The 16,900-nt window shown below is 49.0% G+C and overlaps 2 protein-coding genes across 2 annotated transcripts in view; one reads left to right on the top strand and one right to left on the bottom strand.

The window, feature by feature from the left end:
- Positions 1 to 1,516, bottom strand: part of CBY1 (chibby family member 1, beta catenin antagonist) — a 10,139-nt gene extending 8,623 nt beyond the window's left edge. Inside the window, exon 1 of the mRNA XM_004700256.2 lies at positions 1,443 to 1,516. The gene's annotated coding sequence lies outside the window, so the exon portion shown is untranslated. The remainder of the gene's footprint in view (positions 1 to 1,442) is intronic.
- The window catches only part of FAM227A (family with sequence similarity 227 member A), a 75,000-nt gene continuing 59,279 nt past the window's right edge, over positions 1,180 to 16,900 (top strand). The window contains exons 1-7 of the mRNA XM_045290882.1: positions 1,180 to 1,268; positions 1,319 to 1,831; positions 2,150 to 2,342; positions 10,656 to 10,815; positions 12,682 to 12,764; positions 13,796 to 13,865; positions 14,891 to 14,964. Coding sequence (XP_045146817.1) covers positions 1,180 to 1,268; positions 1,319 to 1,831; positions 2,150 to 2,342; positions 10,656 to 10,815; positions 12,682 to 12,764; positions 13,796 to 13,865; positions 14,891 to 14,964 — 1,182 coding nt within the window. The remainder of the gene's footprint in view (positions 1,269 to 1,318; positions 1,832 to 2,149; positions 2,343 to 10,655; positions 10,816 to 12,681; positions 12,765 to 13,795; positions 13,866 to 14,890; positions 14,965 to 16,900) is intronic.

The raw sequence follows: 16,900 nt of genomic DNA, 5'->3' as shown, positions 1-16,900 counted from the left end.
CCATCCATCCATCCATCCATCCATCCATCCAAACAAAGCCTAACATCAAACCCTGTTATTAAGTCCTATTGAGTCTATTCCAAGCGAGAGCCACCTCGTGTGATAGAAAACTACCCTTCTGGAATTTCTAGGCTGCAGTCTCTTCTCTATGGGAGCTGAGCGGCCATTAGGTTCATTTCAATGGCCAGCCTGTTGGTTAGCAGCAGAGTATTAATTCTTGTACCACCAAGACTGCCCATATCCCAGGAGGCTCAAGCCTAATGTTTCAGAATGATAAAATACATCCAAACTTCATGACTTTGTTATGATAATATGTACAAGTGTGTTGATAGGTGCCACGAAGTAAGTTCTGACTCATAATGACCATGAGTGATCAAAACAAAACAAAATAGTTAAAAACAGCCCTTGTCCCTCCCTGCATCTGGGGACATTACCAAACCAATCCGACTCACTGCCATTTAATCATTTCTGTCTCCTAGTGATCCTATGCAGACTTTCTGAGACTGTTAGTCTCTACTGGAGCAGACAGCCTCATCTTTCTCCCTTGGAGCAGATAGTGGGTTTGAACTGTTTACCTTGTGGTTAGCAGGCCAACACTTAACCTACATTCTAGCTCCTTTATGTGCTTGAGTACTTAAGTGTTGATAAAAATCTGGGTCATTTGATCCCCACAACCATTGAGGGGTCAGGTAAGTATAGCTCCTGCACATTAGAAAACAGAAGCTTAGAAACTTTAACTAACTTGACCCAAATCACACCAGGGGACGTTGACAGAATGAGAGTCAACCTGGGTGTCTGCCTAAGATAAGACGGGCTGGTGGCTAGTGGGTCACGGTTGGGTGCTAGCCACAGATCAGCAGTTTGAACTCATCACTACTGCAGGGCAGAAAGACAAGACGTACAGCCTCGGAAACCCAGAAGGCCAGTTCTCCTCCGTATGGTCCATAGCATTGCTGTGAGTTGGAATTGACCCATCAGCACTGGGAAGGTCTCCCTGTCCTCTGATGATGACAATTAGAAGGGACAGTGATGTTTGACCGTTTGCAGAGGCCCACAAAACGATCCCCCGTTTTTTAATGTTAACAGGCTGGGCAAGGAGAAATCTGATTTTCCTCAAACTCTCCAAGTTAAGACCGGCTAAGAACACGCATCCCGGGGCGGTCAGGCGCCCAAGAACGGATGTACACAGCGGTGCCCTATCAATTGTCCTCCTCGCAGGTCCACAGGGAGAAATCAGCATCCCGATTCACCTTCGAGGAGAAAGCGAGGTGCCGGGGCCCGGCTTCCACCCCCTCCTCGAGCACCCTGAACCCTCCAGCTGGGTAGACGCCCTGGGTAAACTGAGGAACGTGCCTTCCACCCTCCTCGGGGAGAGGCCGGGGCTCCCCCCGCCCTTTCCCCTCTCGGGCCTCGCCGACCCACAGCGCCGAGCTGAGACGTACCTGGCGCGGTCCCAGAAGCCAAGGTCACAGCCCTGCGGAGATCTCCCGCAAGGACACAGCCCAGGTCCCCGGTCGCCGCTCCGGCCCGCGGTTCCGCGGCTCCGCCGCTGCCGCCCGCCCGCCGCGCGCATGCGCAGCATCGCTCCGCGCTGTCCCACCGCGGACCGCGGGGGTTCTCGGTGCGGCGGGGTCCCCCCAACGCGCGCCCACGCGGGGCCCCGGGAGCTCTCGCAGGCGCCGCTAGGCACGTTAAACGGAGCCCCCCCCAGAAATGCCTTCGCGAGTCACTTACGTGCCCCACGTTGCCAGTGGGCACTGGGACCGCTCTTCGTGCACCCCACAAATCCATTGGTCTCGTCTCGGTCCGCTGCGGGCGGCCCGTCTCCGTGGTAACGGCGTCCCGCCGCCCCCCGCCCCCCTCCCCCCACGCTGTGCGCTGGCCGCCGCATTGTGCCGAGGACCGTGATCTTGGGGGTCCGCCCGGCGTTGCCAGGAGAACCTGGGACTCAACAGTGGCAAAATGGGCCTCTCCCCAACACCTCTCCTCCCGCTTCTGTCCAACCCCACCGCAAAGGACACTGGGCCCCTTTCCAGAAGTTTGCGGGGCCCCCTGAGGGACCTGCGCTTGAACGGGGGCCCTGGTCGTCGGAATCCCCCCATGCCTTCAGGTAAGACCGACGTTCTAGCGGGCGGGGGACCCCCTCCAGGCCCTTCACGGTGCACGGTGGGCAAACAGCCGAGAACCCCTCGATCGACTCCCAGCTGCTCGAAGCCACCAGTGTGTTTGATCCTTGCAGAAACGGCGTCCCGCACACGGTCGTTCAAGGAGTACCATCCAGTGCCCACTTGGTGCACGAGGACGTGGCCTCGGGGTTGACGCCCTGGACCGCTGACCACAAGGCCTCGGAAATGCTGGGTTCTCTATGAGTCCTCGCAATAGATCTGATGCTACGGGGTGTGATTTTTGGGGGCGTGGGCGTACCAGGTCATCCTCCCAAGAGCCACAGAACCCGAGGCCCCTGGTGCCCGCGCAAGTACAACACCCGGCTTTGTGAAGGGGAGCGTCGCGAGTTCCTAACCACAAGCTGCCGCCCAGCCCCGCAGGAGCCATGGAAACATAGCACGGGCTACATGTAATTGGCAGTTTTTTGGGAGTCCCATTTTAAAGAGCAAGAAAAAAAAGATGAAAAGTTAATTTGAATATTATATTTCACTCAGTGTGCCAAAACAGTAGCATTTCAACCTGTCATCAATATTTTAAATTTTACACTGCTTTGATTTTTCAAGTCAAACTAATTAAAATGAAAAATTTGATCACACCAAATCCCAAGGATTCATTTGTACTGTCAGAGGGCACAGGTCTAGCCTCTTCTTACCTCTCCAGCCTCACTCCCTTCCGGAATTGCCTCTACCCTTTGGTTAACTCCCTAAGGCTCTTTCTTTATTTCCTGTTGTTGACGTTAACAACTTCCAACTCGGCCTCGAGGTCACGGTTACCCCACGGAATGAAACGCTGCCTGGTCCTCTACCATTTTCATGGCTGATTATGGATCAGATTGTGATGACCCATTGCGTTTTCATTGGCCCTGTTTTGGGAAGTAGATCGTTATACCTTTCTTCCTAGTCTGTCTTAGTCTGGAAGCTCCGTTGAACCTGTTGAGCAACAAGCTTCCGCTGTCAGGTAGTGGCTATCCTGGCGGGGCCATTGGCTGGGAATCATTTCTGGAGGAGGAAAGGTGAAGGCCCTGTCTGACCTTCCCCACTTGCTTCAGTTGCGGGAAGGGGAATCAGATTCCACACCAGCGCAAGGCTGATTCCTCTGAGGTCAGACATACATCCATGCTCCAACTTTCTTGACCCTATTCTGATACCCAGCGCCCTTCCACAGCACTCCACTTTCCTGCAGAGTTCCATGGTCTGTTGCCATGGCCACACAGAACTCCCACACAATACTCAAGATTTTAGGGGTTGGTTAGGGAAGTTAGTAGGTTACAAGGCAGGACCAGAAATGTGAAGGAGACCGTTCATTTGTCTGCAGCACTTCTCAGCAGTGCCAGTAGGCATGTCAAATAATGCGTGAACCTACTTCCTTTTTTTCTTTTTAAATATAATTTTATTAAGAATATGGTTCACATAGCATACACTTCCATAGTTCAGTCATATTTATGAGTTCTACAGTCAGTTCCCAAGCATGTTTTACCTTCGTGTACTCATTATTAGCTCCCCATTCCCCTCCAGCCCCCTCCCCACTGTGCCTCCAATAAAAACCCTAATCCAGTTACTGCCTCTACATCTTCACCCGCCCCAGCCTTGATATAACTGGAAAACCTAACAACAACAAAAAAGAGAACAGAAATAAACCAGAGGGAAAAACCCCAATGGAGAAAAAAAGCTAGAACATATTTAAAATGGCTCAAAAGGAAGATCAAATGATCAGATATCACATTTTAACCTAATGACCTCTGCCGTGATGGAGTTTACGATAGTCTCTGTCTGATAGCAAGTCTATTCACATCCCTCAGCTGTGGTCAAAGTGGATTCATCAGAGGCTTCATCCATGTAGGGACCCTGCAGTGGATTTTGGGTTCGCACTCACTGTCATCCGTTGCCTTCTGCAAATTGGGTGTCCATAATTTAAGCTCAAATACCATTCCCTCCTTGTGGGGGGGTGGGGGGGTGTTGGATTTTATTATTTATCATCTTTGGATCACACAGGCTAGTGTGCTACTTCCATGTGGACTTAGTTGATGCCTCACTTAGCTGACTGCTTGTTTGAAGACAAGCCTTTAAGACGCCAGACACGATTCTTTCTGATAGCTGGGCACCATCTGGTTTCTTCACCACACTTTGCTGTAGCACCCATATCTTCAGTGATCTTTTCATGAGGGTGAGCATGAAGAAGTAGGTGGGCCTACTTCTTAAGGAATATTTTGCCAAGTGGATAAAGATGTAGTTAGTTTCCAATGAGTTAGCCCTTAGTTTATGGCAACTCCCCTGCACAAGAAAACTCACGCAGGGCTTGGTCCTGTGAGCAAAGTCTTATGATCCACAGATCTTTCATTGGCTGGTATTTGGACATGTCGATAGACGCTGTTGAATCAGTTCTGACTCATGGCAACCCTGTGTACAGCACAGTGAAACACTGCCTGGTCCTGCTCCATCTTCCCAATTGCAATGATCTTTGAGCCCCTTCTTGCAGCGACCATCAGTCCATCTTGCAGAGGGTCTTCCTCTTTTTTGATGCCCCTCTGCTTTACCAAGCAGTCCTCCAGGGAGGACTGGTCTCTCCTGACAACATATCCAAAGTATGTGAGACAAAGTCTTGCCATATTTCCCTCTAAGGGGCATTCTGACGTCCTTCTTCCAAGACGGATTTGTTTGTTTTTTCAGGCAGTTCATGAAATATTCTTCAGAAGCACCATAATTCAAATGCATCGATTCTTCTTTAGTCTTCTTTATTCAGTGTCCAACTTTCACATGCATAGGAGGCCATCTTGGTTTGGCTTAGCCGTACCTTAGTCTTCAATGCAACATCCTGGCTTTTAAACACGTTAAAGACGTCCTGTACAGCAGATTTAGCCAACGCAAGGTGACTTTTGATCTTAACTCTGCTTTCATGAGCATTGATTGTGGATTCAAGCAAGACGAAATCCTTGACAATTTCAGCGTTTCTTCTGTTCATTACGATACTACCTGTTGGTTCAATTGTAAGGATTTTTTTTTTACTTTAAGTTGTAATCCATACTGAAGGCTGCAATCCTTGATCTTCATCAGCAAGTGCTTCAAGACCTCGCTCTTAGCAAGCAAGATTGTGTCATCTGCATAACCAACCAGCCAACCAACCAACTCACTACCATCAAGTCAATGTTGGTACCTAGAGACCTCGTGTGGGTTTCCAAGACTGTAACTATTTACTGGAGTAGAAAGCTCAATCTTTCTCCCTTGGAGCTGCTGGTGGTTTCAAACTGCCAACCATTGGGATCACAGCCCAACGTGAAACCACCTGCATTAACATGAGTTATTAATAAATCTTTCTCTAATCCTGAGGCCACATTCTTCTTTATATAATCCATCTTTTCTTAACGATTTGCTCAGCCTACAGATTGACTAAGTGTGGTGAGAGGGTACAACCCTGACACACACCTTTCCTGATTTTAAACCATGCAGTAGTCCCTTATTCTGTTCACATGAATGCCACTTGATCCATGTACAAATTCTGCATGAGCACATGAAGTTTTCTGGAATTGCCATTCTTGACAAAGCTATCCATAACTTGTTATAATCCATGCATATGTAGTCAGTGAAGCACAAGTAAACATCTTTTTGGTAGTCTCTGCTTTCAGCCAAGACCCATCTGTTTCAGCAATAATAACCTTTGTTCCACGTCTTCTACTGAATCCAGTCTGAATTTCTGGAAGTTCCCTGTCAATGTCCAGCTGCAACTGCTGTTGGATGATCTTCAGCGAAATTTTACTTGCATGTGATATCAATGATATTGCTCTTTAATGTGAGCATTCTGTTATGTCACTTTTCTTTGTAGTGGGTACACATATGGATCTCTTCCAGAAGTAGAGGCAGCCAGGTAGCTGTCTTCCAAATTTCCTAGCATAGTGAGTGAGGGATTATGTTAGATCTCTCTGGGGAGAGATGTACCTCTGTCCTTGGCTCCACGTGCGAAAGAATTCACGCAGAAGCCTGGTTTGTGATCCAAGTGAGTTTTATGAGAGTTAGAAGAAGTTTCAAGTTTACACAGGCACCGGCAGGGCCCCTCACCTCGGGCTGCCTCCCTAGAAGCTACTCGGAAAGTCAGGAAGGGTATGGACCCAAAGTCCCACTTTGCCCCTTTTGCCAGCAGGAAGTAGTTAGCGATGTCGTCACCCAGTACCCCAAAGATTTGAGTCCGTATCTCTTCAGGGGGACATGTTAGGTAGCTAACATAAGGGACTGGGGCGTCCATGACGCATGCTCAGAGGTTGGAGCTTCTGGACTTGAAGGGGTGGCCTTGAAGGGGTGGTACACCTAGGTGGGTGTTACACCTGGATTGGCCCATCTAAGCCAGGTGAATTTGATTCAGCCAATAGGGTCGACCAGTATTGTTAACGCCTCCCAACAGGGCCTCTGAAAAGCCAAAGGTTTTGCTTTGGGCTCTACAGCTGGGCTGTGGTGTGGAGCGGCCAGGCCACTGTCCCGTAACTGTGCTGTGGACTCTGTACTCACTTGGATCACAAATGCAGCCGAGGACCAAGGTATCTCTCCCTCGAGAGATCTAACACTTCCAGTGCCTTATCAGCTTGTTGAAACATTTCAGTTGGTATTCCATCAATTCCTGGAGCTTTATTTTTGCCTGATGCCTTCTGTTGTAGTTTGAACTTCTTCCTTCAGTACCATTGGTTCTTGCTCATATGTTACTTCTTGAAATGGTTAAAAGTTGACTTTTTTTTTTTTTTTGGTTCTTCCTGAATCATTCAGTATTTTGCTCATAGAATCTTTCAATATTGCAACTCAAAGCTTGAATTTCTTTTCTCCAGTTCTTTCCGTTTAAAATATGCTGAATGTGTTCTTCCTTTTTGTTTTTCTAACTCTAGCTTCTTGCCCATTTCATGATAGGACTTGACTTTGTCTTGTTGAGCTGCCCTTTGAAATGTTCTGTTCAGCGCTTTGGCTTCATTTCTTCCATTTGCCTTAGCTGCTCGACGACTCAGAGCAACTTTCAGAGTCTCTTCTGACATTCATTTTGCTTTTTTCTTTCTTTCCTGTCTTTTTAATGGCCTTTTATTTTCTTCATGTCTGACGTTCTTGATGTCCTCCCATAGCTCATCGGATCTTCTGTCCTTAGTGTTCAGTGCATCAAATCTGTTCTTGAGGAGTTCTTGAAATTCAGGTAGGATATACTCAGCTGTGTTTTGGCTCTGTGGACTTGTTTTGATTTTCTTCACCTTCCACCTGAGCTAACACATGAGCAATTGATGGTCTGCTCTACAGTCAGCTCCTGGCCTGGTTTTAGCTGTTGCTAAGGGGCTTCTCTGTCATCTCTTCCCACAGATACAGTCCATTTGAGTCCTGTGTATTCCGTCTAGAGAAGCCCATGTGTCACCTTTCGTGTTGTAGAAAAAAGCTGTTTGCTATGAGCAAGTCGTTGGTCTTGAAAAATGCGATCATGCAATCTCCAGCTTCTTATCTCTCACCACGGCCGTATTTTCCAACTGCTGCTGCTTCTTGTTTCCAACTTTTGCATTCCAGTTGCCAATCATTATCAATGCAATCAATGTGGATTGCATGTTTGTTCAATTTCCGACTGAAGTCTTTGGTAGAAACCTTCAATTTCTTCATAACTAACTTTAGTGGTTGGTGCATAAATTTGAGTAATAGCTGTATTGACTGGATTGTATACATAGAGATATTATCCTACCACAGATATTAACCTACGACAGAAAGCATTGTACGTCACAATAGATCTTAAATTTTTTATTTTATTTTAAGGGTTGACGAGAAAGGGTGAGGTTATTGAAGGGGTGCTTTGGAAACGAAGTCCAAAGGGCTTTTAGAGTAGCTAGGTAGACCTTGAAAGGTCCTGTTTGAGGACGGATCTGATGCCACTCCTCTTGAAGGTGCCCTTCCCAGCAGAGTAAACCATATGACTGTCTGGTTCGAAATGGCCAATACCAGTCCATGTCAGCTCACCAGTGCCTAGGATATTGATAGTTATGGGGTACATTTCATTTTTGATGTTTTCCAATTTCCCTAGCTTCATACTTTGTACATTCCAAGCTCCAATTATTCATGGGTGTTTGCAGCTCTTTCTTCTCGTTTTGAGTTGTGCCCCATTGAAAACGAAGCTCCCCAAAGCTTTCCTCCCAGAGGCTTTATCTGTGTCATTATGGCGGGCTCTACTTTGAGGTGGCAGCTCTTCCTCAGTCGTATTTTGAGTGCCTTCCAACCTGTGGGGCTCATCTGGCAGGATAGCTACAATGTCCCGCTGCCGTTCATGAAGTTCTCAGTATCTGACAGTGTTCCACTGCTGTCCGTAAGGTTTTATGTGGCTAATTCCTCAGAAGTAGACAGTCCGTTCTTGGTCTGGAAGTGCCGCCGAAACCCGTTCACTTTGGGTGACCCTGCTGGTATTTGAAATACCAGCGGCATAGCTTCCAATATCATAGCAACACACAGGCCACCACGGTACAACAAACTGAGAGACAGGTGGTGGATATACGGGCAGAGGAGCCAAGAGTTGCAATTTAGTGTTGTATGCGCAGGGATAGAGAGATGAAAGAATCCTAGACTTGCACCGAGGGCGAGGAGGACCAATGGCTGGGAGAAAGTCAAAAGAACTTTCCCAAAGACTTCTCACTGGGGCTGAGAGTTGACTCGAAGTGTCTCAGGGGCGGTGGGGGGCTGGGGGAGGTCGTGAAGCAGGGCAGTCACAGCAGAAGGAGCAACTGGCGCAGTGGCATAGAGTGTACAGGGCATGGCAGAATTAGGCACCAGGGAGAAGTTTAGTGGGGCAGGCATGTGGGAGAAGAGGGGTGAATAGAGGGTATAAGTCAAAGAAGAGGGAAGGCGAGCATTGAAAAGGCAGCTCGCTTGCCGCCCAGTTCTGCGCTTGCTCTCTCTCTCTCTCTCTCTCTCATTCTCTCTCTCTCTCTCTCTCATTTATGAGCTTCTTAAGGGCAAGGCCTAAGTCTTTGCTGCACTGTCACAAGGCCTGTGCCCCTCTGCTGGCTATGGACATAGAGGGCCCAGCAGTGGCGATGCTCCCTGCCCATCAGCAAGACCCCAGGAAGGTAGTCGGAGCAGCGCGTTCTAAACCAGGGAAGAGGAGGCTTGATGGGGCCTGTTTTCTGAAGACGACCACACACGACTGGTCCACCAGGAGCTTCAGGCTCAGGAATTGGACCCAGTCATGGAATCCTTGTCTCTAAGAGCCAAAAAGAGCCTTCTTGTGGTGGTCAGCTGCTAACGAGTCAGCCCTCCGCTCCTGGGGACCCCTGGCACAATGCAAGGAAACACTGGCCAGGCATTCGAACTGGCATGCTGCCCAGGATCCCCTTGGGCTGGTTTTCAGAAGTAGGTTACCCGGCCTTTCTGCCTCATCCATCTTCGTCTGGAAGCTCTGCTGAGCTTATCCAGCTTCACAGCCACACACAAGCCTTTACTGACAAAAGGTGGAGCCTGAGCTTGAAGTACATTGGCTGGGAATCGAACTTGGAATCAAACTCCCACGGATCCACCTATTATCCACCACCCCCCACCCCCCGAAAGGGGTATTGAGGTCCCTTAACCCAAATTTCTTAATTTACATTTGAGGCACAGAAAGGCAGAGAGATTTGATTTCATTTCTAGTTTGGAAACTGACTTACCAGGCTGTCTAGAGCCTGCCCCTCTTCAGTACTCTTTTCTCATTAAAAGAAAGAAAGAAAAAAACCACCTTAAAATTGCATTCTTAACATATATGGCATAAAAGTTTCTATTTAAACCATTTTTAAGCTCACAGTTCAATGATATTAATTAGATCCATCCTGTGTGCAACCAACAGCGCTCCATGTTTCCAGAAGTTTTTCATCACTCCAGACAGAAACTCATTAACTCCTAGAGCAATAATCTGTTTTCCTCCCACGCCAGCCCCTGGGGACCACTCATCAGCTTTGCTCTGTGCATTTGCCTGTTCTAGCGATTACATATAAGTGGGTTCCTATAGTATTTGTCCTGTAGTGCTTTCCTAGGGGGATTTTCACCCATCTGGGCATTAGCAAAGAGCTCTGGTGGTGTAGTGAGTCAGTCACTGGACTGTTCGCCACCAGGTCAGCAGTTTGAACCCACCATCCGCTCTGCAGTAGAAAGATAAGTCTGCCTGCTCCCATCAAGATTGACAGCCTTGAAAACTCAACGGGGTCGTTCTGCCCTGCCCTATCAGGTCGCTCTGGGTCAGAATTGACTGAATGGCAGTGAGCTTGGTTTTAGAATAAGGCATTTGCAGGTTAGAAAGAACCTTGAAGATACCTTGACATGTACAAAGGTTCTAATCCCCCACCTAGCACGTAGCATCTGCCTCGCGTGCCTTCAGCCCTACCCAGCAGGGGGCAGTGGTGGGGTTCTTGTGGCTCATGTTTCCCAAGAAGGTTCTATGTTATTTGTGATCCTCAGGAGGCCGACTGAGTGAGCAGGGTGGGAGTGGGAAAGGAGATGTCTTTTAAAGGGGACTCTCTTGTTTGACAGTTGACAAGAAGCTGGACAGTGGCTGGCTTCAGGAGGATGGATGCCATCAATATCGCTGCCTTTCCAATGATCCCATTGGAGGAGGACCTGGCTGTCTCTGAGGATGTGCTGAAAGCAATGAAGAATGCCATCAGGAAGGATTTGGAAGACAACCCACCCAGTATCCTTTTGGTGTTACCCCCCACCCCCCGCCACTGAGACCACTACTCTAAACCTGAGTCATGTCATAAGGGGCAGCCAAGCTTAAGCTCTCCTGTCCTTTTCCCCCAAGGCCTCTTCTGCTCCGGTGTGGCAGAGTAGAACTGTGCTTCACGGGGTTTTCAAGGGCTGGTTTGGGGAAGTAGGTCACCGGGCCTTTCTTCCCAGGGGCCTCTGAGTGCACTTGAACCTGCAGCCTTTCTGGTGGCCACCAAGGGCATTAACCACTGGCATCTCCTGTTGGCCACAGATGTAGCCCTGGTGGGGTAGTGGTCATGAGTTGGGCTTCCATCTGAATGGTGGGCAGTTCCAAACTGCCAGCAGCTCCGTGAGAGAAAGACTAGGCTTTCCACTCCTGTGAACAGAAACCCACAGGAGGTGGCAGTGAGTCAGCATTGATGAGGTGGCAGTGCGTGAGTGAGTGAGCGGCCACATGAATGCACTAACCCATCCCTTATACGTCCATGAACGTGTTTTTGTCTTGTGTAAGCCCCTATCTGCCCTCTAAAAATGTCCTGAGAGTCTGGAAAGTTCCATTTGAGTTTGCTTTCCTGAAACAATCCGAGCCCCAAAGGAAGATGTATTGGGAGTGTTTATCGAAAGACTAAGCCAAAGAGAAAGGAGCACCTCTTTCTAATTGTCTCCTTTTTGCCTACCTGTCAGAGAATTCTGTAGGCAGTGAGTAGAAAGGCACACTTGAGCCCTCTATCTTCAGACAAGATCGCTGCAGGCCCAACCCTTCTTGGTTTGTGGGACTATAGTTGACCTCATCTCTTCTCGCCTGCCAGCCCCTCCTCCTGGGCCAAGAGTTTGCTCCTCTCTGCGTTGTCCAAGGTCTGCCACCTTCTTCCTGCCCTGGCTCCATTGAGCTGCATCGCACCTCTTACCCTCATTTGTATGCTCAGGACCCACGGCTTCATCTCCGAAGGACCTTAGAACCCACCCAACAGAGACTGGGCTCACTTATACCCGACACCGGGACCTTTCCCCCTCACCCAGAGCCCAGTGCTTGACAGTCACCCAGCTGCCAGCCACCCCGAGGTCACGACTGCACGTCCCGCCAGGTCTCTGGTCTCTCAGGAACCCTCCTCTGGTCTCTCTGAAAGTGGCGATCACATCAGGGTTGGCTTCAGAGCTCCTTGCTGGGCCATGACCAAAAGTCCTCCCTTTGCGTCTTCATCCCACATGCACCTCAGCCTGTCTGCTCCATTTCACTGTCTAGGACAGGCCACGCCCCTCCTCATCTTCATTTATCCAGTAGCCTTTGGGTCATAAGACCCCTTGAAAGTAACGCAGCGAGGCTGACCCCTGCTTCATAGGAAGGGAAAGAGGGTTTGCAGGCTGTTGCAAAGGGTTTGCCCTCGACCAGTTGAGGCTAAGACAGAAAGAAATGCAACGGTCATCTATTTTGTTCCGTTTTTTGTTTGACTGACCTGCCTAAATTGTCTTTCTTTCTTTTTCCAACCGACACCGTTCGATGTATTATTGATCTATGGTCTTTGTGGGAGCAGGCCACTAGGCCTTTTTCCCCAAGGAGCCTTGGGGGCGGGAGGGGGGTGGGGGTGCTAGCTACCAACCTTTGGGCTAGCCGGACATCACCCAGCAGAGTGCCTGTCGTGTGACTAGATCTAATCGTTCATTGGCAAAGTGACTCGTGTCAAAAGGGATCAAAGAAACGTGGCTATCTGCCAAGGACGCGATTGGGTAGTGAGAGGGTGCAAAAAGGGAGGGTAGTAGTGGCGGGGGTGAGGGGGCCTCCTGGGAAGACACCCCCACCCCTCTGTGTAATCATCATCCAGAGAGCCTCCTTAGCCAGCCCACCTCCCAGCCTGCATCATTGGCTCCATGGACCAGGTGAACCAAAGGATTACTGAAGTTGAGCTGACCTCCAACCCAGTGGCCAGCCTCCCGGTGAGTGCTGGGAGCTGGGGCTGACCTGAGGCATGCGGAAGGGCCAGGAGCCTGTTGGTCCAATTGAGCAACGTTTTCTCCTCACCCTTGGGCTCATTCATCAACGTGTGACAGTGCCCTGGGGACACTCCGGTTATGTAAAAGCCCGTTCACACAGTCGAGATCTTTGATTCACTTGTAGGAAACATAGCAAACAAAACAAACACAACCCTCCAATCATTCTCACACACACACCCCATCCACGTGTTGGAGACAGGTGAACAGGTTCAGCCCTGAGCAGTTGTGTAGCAGCACTCCCACAAGGTGGACGATGGCCAGCAGGGAGCCCACAGAAGTGTCCTTTTGACCACCTTAGGATTGGGCCACAGGCATGTATTTGGTTTTGCCTTTTAATTGCATTTAAGATGCATGAGGCATACGTTCAGAACACTCTAAAATATGTTCGAAACTGAGAGCCACAAAGCCACACCATTCAGCCCATAAGCTGCTACTGACGATGCCAGGCATGGTTGGGTGAGCCCCACAGACGGCTCCCATGGGCAAGGACTTGCAAGCCCAGTGTCCTCACTCCGGTGGCAGAATGTCCCACAAGATGACAGCTATATGCTCGATGGAGATCACAGACCACTTCACTCCAGACCCTGCCTCCCTCGCTGGCTGACGGTGGGCCAGTCTGGACGGACTGCCCAGGGCTTCGGTGGGTTCTGTACTCAGTGGCCCAAGAAGCTGCATTCCATCATGGAATTCCGTCAGCAGGGGCCGAAGAGCAATGGCTGTCTTCATCAGAGCCTGAGCTCTGCCGTTTGCCACAGTCTCCGCCTCTCCCGGATGCCTAATGTGCCATTTGTTGCCTAAATATCCCGCCAGCTTCACTGTCTGTTGCCCCAGACATGAGGAGCGGGACTCAAGGTGAAAATAGGCTTTCGTGCCCCACCCACCAGGCCAAATGGCCTGGGCCGCCACCCCTGCCCCTCCTCTATCCAGGTTGGCCAGGAACCCCCTAATGCCCCATTTCTTTTTGATTTTTGAAGGCTATTGAGAGATTCGAAGTGGAGAAGAAGGCTTTAAGAGAGAAAAATCGTGGCGTCCTGGGAGACAGAGGCAAAAACCCTTTCTCATAGCTTGGTGGTGGTTTTGTGGGGTTCGGATTTTAAAAAAATTTTAGATCCTACAAGCAATTGAATAGGACTTTGAAAACAAAACGTGGAGGGGTGAGGCGAGGGTGGATATTTGTGTCCTTGTCTGAAGGAGTCTTAAGCCCAACTTGTTGACGTTGAGTGGAGAAGGGGGGCCGCCGCTTCATTAAATCTCCTTAATGCCCCTGGTGGAAGGCACCATCTGCTTTACTGGTGAGGGAACTGGCAGGGGGGTGGGCAGGGTCACTGACCTGCAGTCACACAGCTCAGCGAAGACCAGGTTCCACCCAGTTCAGAATCCCTGGCCCACGTGGTATCTGCTCCCAGAGGGATCCCAGGAGAAGGGACCTCTCTCTAAGTGGCACCAGTGGGCACTAGTAGTACCAGTCATCTCCGTGTGACTAATCAGTAGTCCGAGAGGAGCCCTGGTGGTGTAGTGGGTACGGATTGGGATTGGGCTGCGATCAGAAAGGTCAGCCATTTAAAATCACCAGCCACTCCATAGGAGAAAGTCCCACCTTTTTAGAAACGCACAATGCAGTTCTACCCTGCTCTATAAGGTTGTTAGGAGCCAGCATTGATGCCAAGGCAGTGAGTTTGGGTTTTTGAATTTTTTAGAACATTTTTTATTAGGAGCTCTTACAGAAATTATTACGATCCATAGTACCATTAGCTCCAGCATAGTTGTACAATTACTGCCATTAGCCTTTCTTTTTTAAAAAATCATTTCATCGGGGGCTCATACAGCTCTTATCACCATCCACCCATTGTGTCAAGCACATTTGTACCTTCCATTAGCATTTTCAGTACACATTCTTTCTTCTTGAACTCCTTGATATCAGTTCCCCTTTATCCCCCACCCCACAGCCCTTTAAGTTTTTAGTCCTCCTAATGAACATTAGTTAGGCCTAATGAACAATTCTCATTATGATTACCACCCAGTGAACGAGCCCCAGGCCTCCTCATACCTTATTTCTCTTTCTTCCGCAGACAAGGACCTCAAGCCTCAAGCCACACCCTGTGGGGAGGAGCACAAGAATGCCAAATCTTCCATGTTAAAGAGAGTAAGGGGGCGTTCCCATGTCTGTCTCTGGTTTCTGCTGGGCCTGAAAGCCATTTTCTCCCCGGGATGGAGTACTTGGCGGGAGATCCTGCAGGGGACGTGGCAGCGCTCCTTCTCTTTTGAAAGGCTCTTCGAGCTCCTTAACAACGTTAGGATTTCCCACAGCATCCCCGAGAGGGCTGACCCAGCTGCGGGATGAGGTATGCTCCAGCCGTCAGCTGCTTGCTGATGTTAAGAGCTGAGAAACAGTGTGTTCTGCATCAGCTCATGCAGAATTCGCCGCAGGGCTGGCCGTCCCCAGGGCCACCTCACACAATTCTTCCCTGGGCAGCTGCCCTGAGTCACATCCTTGTGACACTGGTCGGGGGTCACCTCAGCAAGCTGGGAGTCAGGAGCAGTTAGCTGACTGACTGTCCAGTGTCCTCTGCTGGTGGGTGTCCTGTAACCTGTTGATGGCAGGGCCTGACTTCCTGCCTGAGTCCTCAGCCGACTGGCCCGACCTCCCAGCCGCCCAGTTAAGATTCTCCAAAGCTTTCAAGGGAAAATAAGCATGTCACCAGGTCATCTGTCTTCCAACCTCTAAATGCTGGGAAATCTGGAACAATAGGCAGTTGTTCTTGTCTCCTTTTAGTCTAGGAATTTTCAAGATGCCATTCAATCGAGTGGTTGAGAATCTGGCTTGTAAAGGCCCTACCCACCACTGAGGGGGCAGAGGACATTTAACTGTACTGCCCCAAGATGGCACAGCCAATAAGTGGTGGAGCTGACATCTGAATCTGGGTTATCTATTACCATAAGTCAATGGAAGTTATTCTTCAATCGTCAACCTCTATAACCCAGTTAGAAAGCAATTCGATATTTAAAACTGTTTTCCGGGGGTACCTTTGGGTGATAGTAATTGGTTTCCTCTTCCCACTTTTCTGCCTTTTTACATTCTTAAAGTCATATTTTAAAAATAATAATTTTTTTTAGATCAACTAATTTTCTTTTTGTGTGTGGTCAGAAGTACAGCAACGTGCATACCCCCGCTCAGCAGGTTCCACCTGAACAATTCAATAGCATTGATGCTGTCCTTTTAGTTGGAGCGCTATTCTCACCCTTCTTTCCCAAATCCTTCTTCAGCCTTTGAAGTGAATGCACCCCCACCCCACCCACCCCCGCCCCCGAGGTTTCTCATCTAACCTTTCGAGTTGCCCTTGTCGATTTTGATTTCCTGGAGATGGTTCCTTAAAGCAGGAGGAAGGCAAGGCTTTCTACTCCTGTAAAGAGTTACAGTCTTGGATAATCCACAGGGGCAGCTCTGCCCTGACCTATAGGGTCGGCATCAACTTGATGGCAGTGAGCTTTTGAGTTAAGTTCTTTAAAAGAGCACAATGCTCAAGGCAGAAACTCTTTCCTCCTTGAGGCAAATTGTTTGGTTTTTAAGGAACTCTGATTGCAAGGCTGGCAGTTCAAACCCACTAGCCGCTCCTTTTCTCTGGAAAGAGATGAGACTTTCTGCTCCCATAAAGATTTACTGCCTGAGAAATCCTACAGAGCAGTGGTTCTCAACCTTCCTCATGCCGCGACCCTTTCATACAGTTCCTCATGTGGTGGTGGCCCCCCCAACCATAAAATTATTTTCACTGCTACTTCATCACTGTCATTCTGCTACTGTTATCAACCGGCAACCCCAGGTTGAGAACCGCTGCTATAGAGGGTCGCCATGGGTTGGAATCTACTTGATGGCAGTTGGTTTAGTTAGTTTTGTTTTTGATTTTTTGCTTATTGTTTGATTGAAAGAAGTAGAGTCATAGGTTTTATTCTAAAAGCAACTTAGTGGTATACATCAAGAACATAAAGATGATTATAAGTCTTGGATCCAGTCATACATACCATTTTGAGGAATTCTTATTAAATAAACAATCTTTCTTTAAAAGGGAAACACTATGTTCCAC

This window comes from Echinops telfairi, unplaced genomic scaffold (genome assembly GCF_000313985.2).
Source record: "Echinops telfairi isolate 266 unplaced genomic scaffold, ASM31398v2 ScPeMD7_2;HRSCAF=8, whole genome shotgun sequence".
NCBI classification, from domain to species: Eukaryota; Metazoa; Chordata; class Mammalia; order Afrosoricida; family Tenrecidae; genus Echinops; species Echinops telfairi.
This window is presented reverse-complemented; position numbering and strand designations above follow the sequence as displayed.